The sequence below is a fragment of the Neopsephotus bourkii genome, unplaced genomic scaffold (genome assembly GCF_033783945.1).
Source record: "Neopsephotus bourkii isolate Nb327-2 ecotype Australia unplaced genomic scaffold, CSIRO-AGI_Nbou_v1 NB_690, whole genome shotgun sequence".
Taxonomy (NCBI): domain Eukaryota; kingdom Metazoa; phylum Chordata; class Aves; order Psittaciformes; family Psittacidae; genus Neopsephotus; species Neopsephotus bourkii.
Window position 1 is genome coordinate 2872080 of NW_026901189.1, and position 16560 is coordinate 2888639.

Sequence of the window (16560 nt, forward strand, 5' to 3'; positions counted from 1 at the left end):
TATGAGGCACATTCCTGGGGGGAGTAGAATAACTCCAATACATTGCTCTGCTGTAATGATGATGCCTGAAGATGGGAACATTGGACCACAGGGACTGCATGTTGAAAGCAAAACATTTTATTACTATTGGTTAAGCTTCATAATGCACACTTATCGGTAAGATAGAGGTTATATGGAGATTACCTCGCTTGCTACCAACTACAGCTTCTGGGATTAAACGCAGCAGCTGTTAAGCACTGCGTAACAGGTACCAGCAGAAAGGAAAAGAGAATAATGTACAGTTGTAATGGTGTGTGTGGGTAGCTTGGCAGAAAACAGTTGAAATTCAACTAGAAATATTTTTTTTTCCTGCTGTACCAAAAGCTATAGGATCCTAGACAACAGCTGGAGACGTAAGTACTGCCCTCAAAATGCACCCCTCCAACTCAATACCCAGCTCAGGATCTACCACCTCATATGGGCCTATATTGCAAATTCTGTATTGACACAGAATCACAGCCTGGTTTGGGTTAGAAGGGACCCTAAAGCTCAACTAGTTCTAACCCCTGCCATGGGCAGGGACACCTTCCACTAGGGCATGTTGCTCTAAACCCCATCCAACCTGGCCTTGAACACTGCCCTGCCCTGTCCCTTGTCCAAAGCCCCTCTTCAGATTTCTTGCTGGCCCCTAATTTAGGCACTGGGAGCTGCTCTGAGGTCTCCCTGGAGCCTTCTCTTCTCCAGGCTGAAGAAGCCCAGCTCTCTCGGCCTGTCTCCAGAGCAGAGGTGCTCCAGCCCTCACAGCATCTCCATGGCCTCCTCTAGACTCGCTGGGGCAGGTCCACATTCCTCTTGTGTTGGGACGTGTGTTCTGCCATGAAGGCAGAAAGATGGATTAGAACTTGTATTTAACCTGAATTTAGTGTCATTGGTTAGCTCAGCAACAACATCTGGTGTTGATATATATGTGTGACTTTTGGTTTGCTTTCCATAAGTTTCCATGCAATGTTTTTGACAGTAAGTGCCATCCTGAGAGGGTTTCTAAAGAATGTAAGTTTCTTCCAGCACAAATTGCACTTTCAATGTAAGATCAGAAATATAGTTATCTTTCTTAGAGGTCAGAGGTCAAGAAAAAGCTACTTTGGGCTGTCTAGTAAAGAATCACTAACATAATTTAACAGCACCAGCTTTTTTAGCACAAATCAGTTTACCTTCCAGCCAGTCTTCTACAGGCAGCTCCAAATTGCATCAAACCCTATCCAGAGGAACTCTCTGTTCCAATCACTCCTTTCAGCATTACAACTCTTATTTCACATTATTTCTGCATTCATGCAACATTCAAAGGGGAGGGAGAAAATGTCTTCACTAGTAAAAGAGGAATCCAGCTGTTGCTAGCACAAAACTACCGAGTTTTCTTCTTCTAGGAAACAAAGTGCTTGGCTGGAAAGGTGGGAACCTCTTGGAAGACTGAAAGCCTGGAGGAGGAGGCTAGTGTTTAGGCTGAGACAAGTGAAAAATTCCCATGTTTAAGCCTCTTGCACATTCTCTTTTGCACAGTATCTTCAGTCTCGCCAAGGTCAGTGTAGGGTTTTTGAACAACCAGAGAAAGCACCTCTAGGGCTTACTGCCACAGCTCAAGGGCTGCAGGATGAAGGAGGAGGGTGAACTTCACTTTGTGGAGAACCTGAGAAGGTGAGGAAGTTAAGAGGATCTTCTGGCTGGTCATTTCTCTTTCTGCTCCTGTGACAGAGGGACTGAGAAAGCTGCATTTCCCTGCAGGAAGGTGCTTCAGAGCCTATCTCAGGGGAAGGTTTGGAGACAAACAATGGGGATGATAAATCATCCACCCCAGAGAGTTGCTGTGGTCTCCAAAACAGCCCACAAAGTCCAAGCCATGGGTCAGTCTTCACTCTTTTTATCTCTTGGCTTATGTCTCAAGAGCTTGCTCCTGTGCCTTTCTGCTCCTATTCTGGGGGGCTCGCAGATACACTTTGGGGATGACATCTTCTCCTTTACAGGTTAGCAGGAAAAGTGACCACATCTTTGCCAGGTTTGACTTGCAGTCCCTTCCCGTTCTTGGATCATCTCGGAAATGGCAAGCAGTTTTCAGAAACCACGGGCTGCTGCTGAAACCTGTGTGTTGTCTAAAAGGGGATAAGCAAATTTCGGGAGGTTACCCCTACTTTAGAGGATGTCTCCTAAGAGCAGAAAAGAGGTGAGAAAAGCAAGTTTGCTGCTGCAGGGAGGAGAAAGCAGGCAGCACGTCTGCCTTGTGCTCTGGATCATGAGATGCTGCATGCTAGCTGCTTGGAGGAAGCAGCTAGCTACAAGCAGCATATGATCAAATCTGCCCCAGGTAACTGGTTCATGCGACCCTACTTGACATGAGAATGATCACAAAGGGAATGGTTGTGAGGTTAAATAACTACCCCATTGCTGCAGCATCACCCCAAGCCCCACAAGAATCTGCTTCAGCATAGAGTTAGTATCTCCCAAAGTCCCACTGTCCATGCAATGGCTGTAGAAGCAGGTGAGAGCTGCAGGACAGGATGCCTTCATGATTTATGGAATGGTTAAGGCCAAAGCACACACCACAGAGACACACAGAAAATGACCAGTTGGGAAAAATATAACCAGCTATATATCTTTTTGTCCTACACTGGCTGCAAAATGCAAGGGGACAGAGGGAATTCAGGCCCATCTGGGCTTTGATAACAATTCCAGATAGGTTCATAAGGAAGGGCTTAAAAAGAAGTGGTGAATTTCTGAGAGAAAAACAGATTTAGAGCTTTTGACATGAAACAGACTGATAAATAACCCTTAGTGGTCAAACAGGTGTCAACAGAAGAGGAACAGAACAACCAGGACTGGGCCCTGCGAGCAAAGCAAGAGGAAAATGTCCCTATACGCTAAGCTATATAAACATATACAGGGGTGGCTACCTGTGTTGTTTTAGTGGCCTTGATGTTTTGCAATCAGGTGGAGCAAGAAATAAAATGCCAGTTTAAAGGATGTGCTCTGAGATAAGAGGCATTACTGGTTCACCTCGTAAAACACAGTGCCTATTCTCAGCTTTTAAGTGTTTGAGCCAAAAAACTCTCTCTAATTTTATCAGGATGGGGGGGGGATTATTAAAAAAGGTTAAATCAAAAAACTTCACCACTAGCTACAGTGATGTGTACACAACCTTCAGGAATGGCCTAACAAAACCTTTTCTACCTCAGGGAGAAAGGAGACTGATCACAACAGAAGACACTACAGCTTTACAGGACTTAAAATAATTTTCTATAATTAGGGGTGGAACGGGAGACAGACATGTTAAATTAACCCCAGCTGACAAAATCCCCTTGCCAAAGAGCTTTTAGCAGCTAGAAAAACAGAGATGGCTTAGTCAAAGTTTCAGGGCTGGCCCTTGGGTTCAGTTCTTCCCCCCTGGTATTTACCATTGTGAATTTGCAAAAGCATCAGAGCTCAGAAGAAACATAGCAGTCTGCCCCCCAGATCCTTCCTGGGCTGGCGGACTAATTACTGGACACAGGCAAACTAGTGTAATCCTGAGCCTGCCACCAAGGGTGGAGAGAGAAGAAAAGGTTCTGTGTTTATTAACCGAGTTATAGGATGTAGGATAAATACCACTGCAAAGCACTCAATCAAAGCATTGCCCTCTGTTCTTAGCTGTTAATGGCCTCTGCTCATCTCTGCTGTGATGCCTAGCTGGGAAGAGCTGTTTTAAAAGCAGCACTGGCACAATGCTATGGTTTTCAAACTCCTTTCAGGGTTTATTGGTGTCTCAGCAGAGACTGTCCTTGGAGGCAGCTCAGCATATCCCAAACAGAAATACATCTGTTGACTGCACACTGAGTTTCACTTCATCCGGAGTACTGCTTCATCACCTCTCTTCTGTCTCTGTCCTTAGATTCCTCTGTCTCTGTACTGCCTCCGTCCTCAGATTCCCCCTTTTGAGTGTCCCAGAGGAAGAGATGGTCATTTTACATTAGGTAGCTCCCAATCACTCAGCAGCACTAGAAACTTCTCCACACCAAGCTCTAAGCAAAAATGACAATTTGCAAAGCAGCAACAAAGGGGAATTTCCAGAGACAAACCAGCTCCTGTTCAACACCTCTTATGGAGGGAAGTGATGCAAAAACCAACACACAACATGCTTCAGCTCACCCCTGTTATCGATCGCAAAACAGCGGGGATAATTAATTTATGTTAAAAATATCAGGACTGCACTGGCACATTCAGCCTTTCCCCTAGGAAGAGGAGGAAAGAGAGAGCAAGGGCTGCTTGGCAGAAGTTAGTCATAGGCTTAAATGCACATCTGGAAGGCGCTTGGATATATGTTAAGTGATTATAGAGCAGTGTGAGAACCTACATGGAACAGGAGGAACTCCTCTGTAGTTTTCTTACACAAAAGTGCCAGATCTCCTCACAGTAAAAGTGTTACTAAGGAAATTCCAATTAACTTTCGGTGCAGCCAAAGCTGCTGGGAACTGGGGAAAAAACCCAAATCCAGGGTTCTTCAGGTAATTATCCAGCATAGCTGGGTGGGCTCTGATTGCAGCACAGCCAGGAAGATGGCGACACAACCATGTAAGACAAGGCAGCTAAAAGGCTCTCTGAGTGAAATAACGTGCAGCCCCCCACCTGGGAAATCAATAGAGGGGCTTAAAACATCTCTGGAAGGAGGAATGACATCCCTGTGGAACACAGAACTACCTGGGACTCAACTCAGCCAATGCTGAGTCTCTTGCTCACTTGGGGATTATTTTTTCCCAGGTCCTGGTAATGACCTGATGCTCTGACTCTGTTCAAAAGCAGAACGAGCTCTTCCACTATGGAGTGTTTTACTGCTAGAAAGATTGGGAAGAACTGAAATACAACTGCTGGCTGGTTTTGCTTTGAAATACTAACTTGTAAGAGATGAGTAACAGACATACTGAACTAATACTGCAGGAAATCAGAAAGCCTGCAAATGTTAAAGGAGGGAAAGATGGAGCATGGGCATGAATGATGATGGTAGGAGAGGAAATGGGAGAGGCAGAATGAGCAGAGAGGAGGGCCAGTTCAGACAAAAATCTTAGCTAAAGCTAGAAAAGTTCATGTAAATATTCTGGTGACTATTCACATTATTGCATGATGAAACTATACTTTTCTGTAACAATGCTTGGAGACTTGGGAACAGAAGGGAAAGCAGGTATTTCCAAACCAACTGGCACATTTGAGACCTTATACTGTCACTAGATGCATTCTTTACGTTTGCATTTAAACAGGTATCTTGATAGTGCAAGAGTTACTGCTTCTATTGTGAAGGTTGGGGAAGTGTCATCATATTTAATATTTAGGAGGGTATTTAATATTTTGGAGAATGCCTGTTGATGGGCTATTTTTTTCTATGTCTAATTCAGAGATAAGCAGAGACATGAATGATAGATAGTGCTCTGCTGCACTACCACATACAGCAGAGTTTCTAACAGGTTTCTATTGCAAACGCTTGTAGAAGATGCGTGCTCTGGCATTTTAATAGCCCAGATTTTCTAAAACTATTAAAGAAGGGTGAGAACAGTGAGAAATGTCTCAGTTGGTAGTGGCTTTACCAAAGAGGACCTTGGAGGACACAGAGTTACAAACCGGTCTGGAAGCACCAAGTAAGCTGTTGCAAAAAAAAAAACATCCTACTGGGTGTAGAAAACCTTGGTTCATTTGCAATCCTTCCACTTGAAGCTGTAAAAATACCTCTCCTGATTCTGGATTCTGTAATTCTGGATTCAAGAAAAAGACAGACTCATCAGGAAGCAACAAGAACATGACTAGGGCTAAAAACTACTCTTGGTGGAAGGCGCTGTGTAGAAAAGGAGGCAGGAGAGACCTGACAACAGTCTTTAATTATGTAAAAGAGCTGCAGCAAGGAAGGGAACAAACTGTTTCCATATTTCCTCTTGAGAGCATGGCCTGTAAGACAAAAAGCGTTGGAATTAAATGGAAGCAAGGGACACAGAGGTGGACAGCAGGAAAAATATCTGAGGGTGTGCAAGGTGAACCACTGAAACGGCTTGGGGAGGGAGGCTGGGAATATCCACGACTAGAGATTTTAAAAGGCAGATTTTTTACATGTTGTTCAACTTGGGTAAAATAAAGATGCTTTTTGCTGTGTAGACCCTGGAAAGTACCATTAGAGGCACCCTCGTACTTGGAAATTTAATTTTAGAGTCAGTTTCTGCAGACTATGTAGCTGGTTTGGCTGAAAACCAGTGTGACGAAAGGGTCGGGTTTAGCTAGTCCCACCTCTGAATATGGGACCACAAATGATGTTCTCCAGAGGTCCCAGCCAGTTCTACTGTAATACATCTTACACAGTGTCCTCCTCGCTTTTTAGACTTCTTTGATTCTTCCTCTTTCTTGGAAAGGATGTTGGAGGTGGAGGAGTTCTTGAAAGGCTTGTGAGACTCCATTCAGGGTTGAAAACCCAAATATACAACTTGGTGTTATGAACAGGCCACTAATGTATCTTCATACAAACAGTGGAGAAAAAAGAAGTTGGAAAATTGAACAAGTGAAGGTCAGGAAGTGCCAGAACTAAGGATTATCTGAGTAACCTTATTCCAGCTGCTTTGGACATATGCATAGAGAGCTTAATTATGCAATCTTGTAACTTTCCTTTCTCCTCCACCATATAGGTTTCTTTTTCATTCATTGTTCTGTATGCAGTCTAAGCCTTACCTACATGTACCTTCCAAACACTGCATATGTATCAATGAATTTCTTCTTGTTTTGCTTTCAGAGATCATCAATATTGATTGATATCAGGGCATCACAAAATCTCCAACGCCAAATGCACTCATCTTTATCACTTCCTTTGAGGTAGGGAGGTATCATTCATCCTGTTTTATCAGTGAGGAACATAGGCACAGGCAGAATAAACCCAAAGCGACCCTGTCTCCATTATCAAGAGGCCTAGCTTGAGATTCCAATAACTTTTCTAGAGTCCTCACTATTATTACAGCACTTCACTGTGCAAAGAACAGGTTTCAACAGCTGGTAACACCAACCACTTTTGTACATCAGGCCTCAGGGTACCAAGGCTGGTGCACAGGTGATACAAGTGGTGGTCATCTGCAAAGTCTTGCTAAAAACAACACAAACCCCTTTGCAAGGACAGGCTCAGGGTGTGTTTCTTGAAAGCTGCTTTCTTTCCCCTCCAGCCTTCAGCAACACCTTACTTCTGCAATGGAAAAGAGCAGTTGCCCCATTGATAACATAACCCTCCATCACACAGCCCAGCTAGTTCCTGGAGCAGGAGGCAGGCAGAGCAGTGAATGCAAGGCTCCAGTGAAAAGCACACAAGCATCCATAAATTGGGATGGCAGGAGCAAATATTACAGGCCACCAACACTTGTATGCTCCCCTCCCAGGATCTACCTCCTTCCCCAGTTCTGCAGGACTCCAGCGCTGATGGTGCCACTTATTCCTCCCAATAAAACAATCATCATGCTCTGCGATTGCCTGGAACATGAGTCTTGTCCTTGCTTCCTTCCACCCCCTCCTGCCTTTTTGTTCCTGTGCCTTCGTGGGAAGTGCTTATCTCTGCTCTTACTCCCCCTCTCCCTCCATGTCGTGCCAACAACACACGCTCAGAGCAGTGACCAGATGGGAATACTTGTAAGAGCTCTGAGGTTAACCTGTGTCTTTAATCCCACGTAACTCTCTGCTGTTTTGAGATGCATATTCTATTGCATGCAATCTGTAGTGTAAAGATTTAACGTTAGTAGTATAGTAAGTTGATATTGCTTGTGAGTGCGCATATTGCAAGTTGAACATCTCCAATACAGAAAACAGAAAAGATGACAGCTACCATTTTAACATCTCAAGAGGAAGGATCTACTGGAAACAGGAAAAAAAAATATTTTAATAGGTATAGGCATATATATATGTTTAATATTCCCCTCTTTCTCCTCTCTCTGTTAATTCATGTGTCACATATAAATTCACAGATGTTAGAGCAGTATTGTGCTTAGTGGGGCTGGGCAAAAAGCCTTAGCTGTCTTCCAGCAACCCACATGAAGGGCCATCTTTTCTTCCAATTAATCTCTGCATGGTGAATGATCAAGATGAAAAATACAGGTAAGTGTAAACTTCTTCTGCCTGCAGGATGGATTTCCTCCACCATGGTTAAGAAACCCAACTGACCAGCTGACCCATCTCTAACCAGGAACTCCAATATCCTGCCCTGTTGAATACCAGTACATCGGATGATGGGAAATGCAGAGGATGGAATACGTCATTCTTTTATTCACAGTGGCTACTCTCTACAAAGCTAGCAATTTCAATTTGCCAACTCAAGCTTTTCGAGGTAGCCTATCAATTAGGAAGATGGATTAGCAAACTGTTAATGATGGTTTTATTGGGGTGGCAGCCAGGCACCTCGAGGCTAGACCAGTACCTCTGATTACAGTACAAGCACAAACCATATCCAATAAGCATGGAAAGGCCAGCAAGTACATCCAGCATACACCTTTCTAGATGTTATCATACATAACACAGCCCGGAGGCTGAGGGCTCACATTTCACATGATGCCTCAGCATACAGAAGGAACAGTCTAATTACATCCATCACAGAAATGCCAAAAGGACTCCCAGATTCTAAAACCTCAGTTTATGCTTTGACATCTCTGGAAAACCAATTCTTCATACACGTAATCAGGAGTTCCTAATATTTTATTTTACCTCAACACTTTAATATAGTGTTGCCTTTGTGGAAGTACAGGTGGAGAAGTGAACACAGGTGCGAGAAGATACTAGGAAGAAAAATTGGCGTCAGCCCATGAAAGCTTCTCCAGATCTTGCAGAACAGGGAGCCCAATGGAGAGCATGCCCTACAGCTTGGAAACAACTTGTGCACACAGTACCATATTACTAATACAGTACCACTGTACTAGGTACAATGGCTTAAACCTGCTGCCACCTCAACCCACCACCAACATGCCCCAACAAGGGGTCATGGTCTGTGGTCTCAGCCTGCTGGGCGTCTATGGAGGCATACCACACTCTCCCAGGAAATCTTGGATACACTGGGCAAACTTTGCTTCCCAATGCTGGAGCAATCAACACTGGAGAGATGATTTGTTTTGGCAAAGGCTGTGGGGTGACAGCCTTGCTTGGCTACTGGTCATGTCATAAGCTACTTCCATAGCTTCCACTGTAGCCTTTATTTCCACTCTTACTTGGATAAACTATTTTGAATACAGCCTTTACCTGAAGAGAATAGAGAGGTAAGACGGGAAAAGTGAATTTTAGACATCACAACACGTTAAATAATTACAAAATAAAGGGTGTTTTAATTTTGGAGGAAGCAGGATAGAAAATTAAATGCAAGGTAGACTTCTCTTTAATAATTATCTGATGAATTGTGTATATATACTGTATGTACAGCAAAAGTAGGAATGCCATAGAACTAAAATAACTTCTTAATTAATTTTCCAACTGGTGCAAAAATCTGCCCAATAAAAACGTATAATAATAAACCTCTTTCTGCTATAAAAATTACTATCCTCAGACAAAAGGGCTGCAAGTCAAGTGAAGAGTAGGCTTCCTAACCACTACCAACTCCCTTCAGTGTGAGCTTAGGTCACTTCAACAGGCCATAGGGGAAATACAAAGTCATTAGACAATGACATCTTTAGCAGAAAAAGGTGTGCTGACATTGATTTTGGTAATTGCTTGCTTTTTTTTTTTTTAATAACGGACAGGTTTTTAATCCTTCTACCTGGGATTTTATGAACATGGTAGCGCAGATTCAGAGAGCTAGGGGCTGTAAAATGGCATTGAAACACGATATGACCGGCAGTACCTGCAGCTGCCTCTTCCTTACAGCTCCCATCCTACCTCCATGATGCCTTCAAGGAAGAGCTTTGACATTTTTTGGCCACTTTTTCCCTTGCACCCTTGTCAAAAACCTAAGGTATGAGAGTGCTTACAAGGCACATAAAACTTACAAGGTCCATGCAAACACAGGGCTTTGAGCCACCTGGTGTAGTGGAAGGTGCCCCTGCTTATGGCAGGGGGTTGGAACTGGATGAGCTTTAAGGTCCCTTTCAACCCAAACCAATCTGTGATTCTATGAAACAGTGTTCAACCAGCTCTCCGTGAAATCATGTGTTTATCCAGACCAGCAGTAGGAGAAAACTACCCTCTGTTTAGACTGTGTAGTTCAGATAAATAAGATTATTTTGCTACAAGCAACTACAGGCTACAACATACTCACATAAATATATTAATGTCTATATGTGGACATGAATTTGTATATATTGGATACAGATAAGAAACACTTAACAACAACAAGTAGATTACCAATAACTGCTGCAGCTTCTTGCTGGGTAGAGTCCGTCATCCAGACTTGACATGATGAACCTACCACGGTGGGTTCTGCCATCTCCTTTGGAGCACCCAGTGGGTCACCCTCACTGCTCCAGTGCAAAAACATTTCCCAACCTTTCACTAGCACACCCCTGCCTCTACTTGATCTAGAAAGCCAGCTTGATGGGCAAAACTCAACACAACTGCATGCAAGGCAGCCACTTCCACCCAGCATAAGCTTTTAGGGACTGCCACATCTTCTGTGCCAGCAGTGGGAAAAACCAAGCCCAAGGAAGCTGCTGGAGTCAGCTTTGTCGAGACTATGGGTGGAAAACCTTGGTTTTAAGCCTCGGCAGCATCATCGGCAGCCTAATTTGCAGAAAGGGTGAAGAGCTGAGGATGCTTGGCAGCTCTGCAAGCACTAAGTCAACCCACTCTCAATATAGTGCCTGTCCTCCTCTAACATACGAGTGGAGCTGGACCAAACAAGTACAATAGGTCTCTTAACAGACACATGCATGCAGGAGACGGCTTCTTCCAGCCTTAGATTACATTAGTGAAGCATCCCCTTACCAGAGCAGGAGCAGAAACGTGCTCCTACTATTATTTACACAATATAAAGTGCTTTACAATTTCATTATTGAACTGACAGACTTTCTGCTGGGACCATACAATTTTGAAACAGAGGTGAGGGCTTCAACAGGAAATTCTCTCATGAGAAAAAAAAAAAAAAGAGGTTCAGACTGGTGCTCTTCACCCTGTCCTCCTAAGGATTGTTTTTGGCCGTTCTTTCTAGTGCAAATAAGCTTTGTGTTTTCTCAAGTTTAAGGGACACGGCAGTTTCAGTGCATCAGGAACGAACATTTAAAATGCATTAGGGATTCGGCATTCCTGAGCCGATTCAGGGGCATTCCTGTGCATGAGCAGTCCACATGATCACTGCTCTCCTAAGCTGAAGACACGCTGCCAAAAATAACAAGGGACCCATTCATGAATCTCACCATTCTTTCTTGCATTGCTACATTTCCAGTGGGACTGTATTACCCTCCATCTGCAAACATCGGTGCTTTCCATTGTGGTGGACACCCATGGCTAGTGGTTTACCCATGGGGAATTGGCTCCAAACATGAAAATCCTGATCCAGTTTTGGATACTAAGGTGCATCCCATTCCAGGAGAGTCAATTTATTAGTGGATCCTATGGGATACCTGGGTGCCAAAACCAAGCCTGACCCACTAGCCAGCAGACACTGAATTCCTGGATGATATCTAACTAATGCTATTGGAAGACCAATCCATTAACAAAAGATAATTATTTTTTTTTTAAATGGGCAGATAAGCAAAACCATGTCACATCTTTTTTCTTTTAAAATGGTGAAGAAAATATCCCTTTCCAATCACTTTGCCCAATATATCCGAAGTATTTTCCTCACTGATGCTAAAGGAACACAGGGAAGGCATGATCACTTACAACACAACACGGTCACTCTAATTCCAACATAGGAGCTTCTATGATCCCTTGAGGGAAAAGTAGGCTGGGATGGGGAGATGTTAACCTCGTAGGGGAAGAATGCCAGGTAGGAGAGGAAAGGAGGACGCAAAAGGTTTGTACATTCATAGCTCCAGTTTGTTGGAATATAAGTTAATTTTTAACTCCAGGCACTGTGACAGGCAGCAGCAGTTAGCGACACGCTAATGTGCGCAACAAGGACTCATTCACTAAATTCTGGTTTCACACCAATAATGGGATGTAGAGTTATTTTAATGTTGATTTTGTTTGCAATCGACCTGTTAAAACCATTGGGACCAAAGCCCTAAGAGCAATGATGAATCAGCACTCCTTGCAACTCTCAGCTGATCTGTCATGCTCCGATATAATTTGAAGCGGTGGGGTGAGAACATCTCTCCCAGAGTTGAAAAAGAACCTGAAGTGGATGGGAATTCTTGACATGAAGACAAAAGCTTGCTTGCTGTATCTGCTATGTGTAGTTTTACCTAAAGGGAGAATCACCTAAAACAGTGAAATTAAATTACTTACTTCTTGTCACAACTGTAACACTTTCCTAAAGGTTCTTCGGTGACTTTGGTGCAAGCTTTGATTTTTTTTTTATTTTTTTTATCTTTTTTTTTAATTATTTTTTTTTTTAAGTTAAAACAGATCAACTCGTTTATAGTTTCCAAACTAAAGTCCAGATTATCCTCTTGGTTCCCAACTCTGCATCCCCAACTTTTCTCTTATGGTTAATCATGTTAGCAGGTAATAGCATTTGGATTGAGTATGGCCATGCAGTGTGCAGGTGGGTCCAGACTAAAAGTGATCAACAGTCTGGTTGGAGATAAATACATTTCTCAAGAGATTTAATAAAAATAAATAAAACCATGTCATGGTTGCATGGGAGAACAGCTGGTCCACATGAACATTAGGCTATTCTGTTAAAAAACAAATCAAATTATGATAAATATTTGATAAGACACATTAATTACTCCTTAAAAAGAATCTTAAAGGTGGGCAACATGTTATTGGAAGTACCTGGAGCTCCATCAAATTTCCGCTGGTTTCAGAGGGGAAGGAGCTGGTCACCCAAAGGCTGGAAAAGCCCCTTATGTTGAGTATTCATGTTTTAAGCAATGATAAGGATTTTTCAAAACCTTTCATCAATCTTCTAAACAAGGAATTGTACACATCTTCCCTCCAGAGACTTCAGCGGGATGACACTGAAACCACTGATGGTGGGCCACTGGGAATTGAATTGCTCCTTAAGCTCTGAGCAGGTGGGAAGGGGGTGATGGCAGGGCACAGATACCATCTCCTAACACCACCACCACCTGTAAAATCAACATGACAAAAAAACAACTGGGCGTAAACCACCAATTCCAAAGCGCCACCAGTAAATGTGAGAGAGATGCCTTTTTATAGGAGCCTAGTGGTGCACCAAACCCGCCCCAAGGTCTTTCTTGCTGCAGGAGGAGAAAGCCAGGTAACATCATGACTGCATTAATCTCGTATCTGGGAGAAAGCCTCAGTCGTGGTGGCCCCTCCTCCCCCAAACCCCAGCTCCATCCCCACCTGCCTGATGGAACCTGTAACACAGCTACTATGAAAATACCTTTTCACATTTTGGACAAATGCATTGAAAATGAAAACCAAGAAATCACCAGCATGGGCATGAACATGGGCAGAACACATACACTCATTGCCATTAATTCAGAAGGCTTAGTGCTTGAGTGCAGCTTCACTATCCCAGGATATTCAGCTTATTTGTTCAGCACAAAACTACAGAATGAATAACAAATCTTTACCAGCACGTGATAAAGGTCTGACCAGTTATCAGGGTTTTACCCATGCAGGCTATCAGTTCAAACTCAATAACCAGCAGCTGCCAATTTAAAAACCTCTCTTTCCCCTCATACCCATTCCAGGAATTCACACAAAGTTGATTTTTACCATAAACCCTACGGATGCGCTGCTCAGCCTATGGACCAAATACAAGCAGAATTCAGTTCCGGAAAAAAACATCATAGAAACTGATACATTTCAGCATAAGGTTTGGGGTTTGGTTTGCTTTTGTATCACTTTGGGAGTGCAACATAAGCCTTATCTATACTACTTAAAAGGTCAGAGTGCCAGATTTTGTTTTATGCTGATAGGTGTAATTCCATAGTCTTCAACACTCAAAGCAGCTGACTCAGACGGACTCAGGAGGTCGGTACTTTCGTAAGACACATGGAGATGATTTGGGTGTAATTTAACAGACTCCTGTAATATTACAGACTGGAGTTAGCAAGAACTACCAGAAAAGGACTTTATAAAAAAACCCAACAAACCAAAAGGGGCAACTTGGAATTACTCTAGGTCAGTCCCTCTTACCAATTTCTGCTTGTTTTGTTTATTTTGCCAGACAGCCAGTCCAATGCACTCTATTCGAGACCCTCCTGCTCTTCACCACTGTCCCCTCTGGCGTCCATTCTTTTTTCTTTATGGCTGTTGTAAATTCTCCTCATCTCTTCTTCGTACTTGATAAAATTTTCCCCAAACCGTGTCCATGCTTTGTAGGGAACCGTGATGGTGTTACGGTAGGGCGGCCTCACCTCACTTACCTTCAGGAAAATGCCGTACCTGTTGGATCCCACGTCGAAGTAGAAGCGCTTGTTGTCCACTCGGAAGGAGGTGCCCTCGGGGAGCTCTGGAGGCTCATCACCTGCCCCCCGGCGATCCTCTATGTCCCCCTCGCCATATTCTTCTATCAGCTGGACCAAAGCATCCCTGAACTCAATCATCCCTTGCGCTGGCAGGACGATCGTCTGCTCCTGTCCCAAGCTGTGGCCAAAATAACCCATCATGCCAGGTCCTCTACTCATGGTTTGTCTAATCCGCAAGAAGCGCCCTCGCTGGTTCTCCTTCAGGTCCAGGTAATACTTCCTGTTGTCCCTCTCGATGTACTCCGTTTTGAGGACGCTGTGAGGGTGCTCTTCAGAGCAAACGGACACCGGAGGCGAAGGCGGTGGGTGCTGCTGCCGCCTCCGGGGATGCTGCTCTTTACCATTGCTCTGCTCGTGCCGGTGACCACTTTTCAGGCCCAGGTGGGCATAGTGCTCGATGAAGTCCCCCAGGCAGTCCTTCAGCTCAGCAGCCACAGACAAGGAGAGGGTCAGCTTGCTTTTCCTGATATTGTCCTGCCTGCCTCTTCCTATCCAGACCTCAGCGATCTTCAGGAAGCGGCCTCGGGAGCTCTGTTTCACATCCAGATAAAAGCGCTTCTTCTGGATGTCCACCCTCTTGGAGGCCAGCTCCTGGATCTCCATGCAGCCCCCCTGGGAGGAGGCTGGGTAATGGTACTGTTGCTGGGACTGGGAATAAATGCTCCTGTGCAGGCCAGAGCCTCCCAGGTTCCTTCCTCCTCCTCCTCTCCCTCTTTCCATCTTTACCAATCAGCTGGAAATAATACAGAACAGAGACACAGATGACAACATCAGCACCAGGGGCCTGCTCGGCTTCTCAGCAGTGTCTCTGTTCAGCGCTGCTCTCCCTACAAAGCCGCCTGCATCCCTCTCCGCTGCCACAGCACGCAGCATCGCAGCAAAAGGATCCCGGGTGCTGTTCCCCTCCCCACCTCCGGCTCCCTGCCAAGGGAGTCTTCCTTCCAGCAGCCCTAGTGCCCTCACCCTCTGTCCCCACAATCCAGCAGCCCTCCCTGCCCTGCAGTGGAGAGTGGGAGCCCCAGTGGGGAGGGTTGGAGTGTCCCCACTGGGAGGGTTGTGACACTCATCCCCTGGGGGCTCCTACTCCCCACTGCAGGGTACCTCCACCATCCTGCTGTGTTTCCCTTCCATCACACTCCTCTGCTGTTCCTCTCCAGGGCACCGAGGGAGGGCACTGGGGTCCTCCCCAGCACTGTCCCAGTACTACCCCCCGGTACTCCTAGAGCCCTAATATTGCCCTCCTAGTGCCCCTAGACCTTCATGTCCTGCCCCCAGTACTGGACTCCTTCCCCCTCCACGGCCCCAGCACTGCGCCCCAGTGCCCCCGTCACCGCATAACCTGCCCTGGTGCCCCCAGTGTTTTACCTCCTGGCCCCCCCAAGTAGTACCTCCTGGCTCCAGTACTGCCCTCCTCACCCCATCACTGCTCCCCAGTGCCATCCATCACTGCATCTCCTGCCCCAGTGCCCCCAGATCTTCACCTCCTGCCCCCCCCGTATTACTTCTCTACCCCCCAGTACTGCCCTCCTGCCCCATCACTGCTCTCCAGATGCTCCACATCACTGCATCTCCTGCCCCAGTGTCCCCAGAGCTTCACCTTCTGCCCCCTAGTGATGCCCAGTGCTGGCCCCCCACTGCCCCCAGCACTGCTCCCCAGTGCTCCACATCACTGCATAACCTGCCCCACTGCTCCCAGAGCTTTATCTCCTGCCCCTCCCAAGTGCCTCCCAGCACTGTCTCCCTGCCCCCAGTGCCCCAATACCGCTCCAAGTGCTCCCAGTACAGGCCCCCGCATGCCCCCAGTGCCCCAGTACTGCCCCCCCAGTGGCCCTCAGCACAGCATCTCCTGCCCCATCGCTGCCCGGCCTCCTGCACCACACATGCCCCGGCACTGCCCCACACCCGGTCACTCACCCTACAGCGCCCATCGCCGCCGTTGCCCTTCACCAGCCGCCGCCGTCTCCCTCAGCCAGCAGCCCCGCCGCGCAGAGCCACGGGCTGGCGCACCCCCGCCGTCCGCTCCGCC

At 45.6% G+C, this 16560-nt stretch overlaps 1 protein-coding gene across 5 annotated transcripts; it reads right to left on the reverse strand.

The window, feature by feature from the left end:
• Positions 1-627: 627 nt before the first annotated feature.
• PURG (purine rich element binding protein G) lies at positions 628-16560 on the reverse strand. Of its 5 annotated transcripts, none has more exons than XM_061353643.1 (3): positions 16449-16560; positions 14433-15267; positions 628-2123 (listed from the first exon to the last, which is right to left on the reverse strand). In XM_061353643.1, exons 2-3 carry the CDS (start codon positions 15252-15254, stop codon positions 2061-2063), a joined length of 885 nt encoding a protein of 294 aa, XP_061209627.1. In that variant the 5' UTR covers positions 15255-15267; positions 16449-16560; the 3' UTR covers positions 628-2060. The 5 variants fall into 5 exon arrangements, 4 of the variants coding, with proteins under 4 accessions (XP_061209627.1, XP_061209628.1, XP_061209626.1 ...); XM_061353644.1 differs by lacking the exon at positions 628-2123 and adding an exon at positions 13532-14091 and having other exon boundaries at positions 14452-15267; XM_061353642.1 differs by lacking the exon at positions 628-2123 and adding an exon at positions 13532-14091.

What these genes read in the sequence shown, in the direction of transcription:
- PURG (XM_061353641.1), bottom strand. Translation starts at nt 15,254, where the DNA reads ATGGAAAGAGGGAGAGGAGGAGGAGGAAGGAACCTGGGAGGCTCTGGC.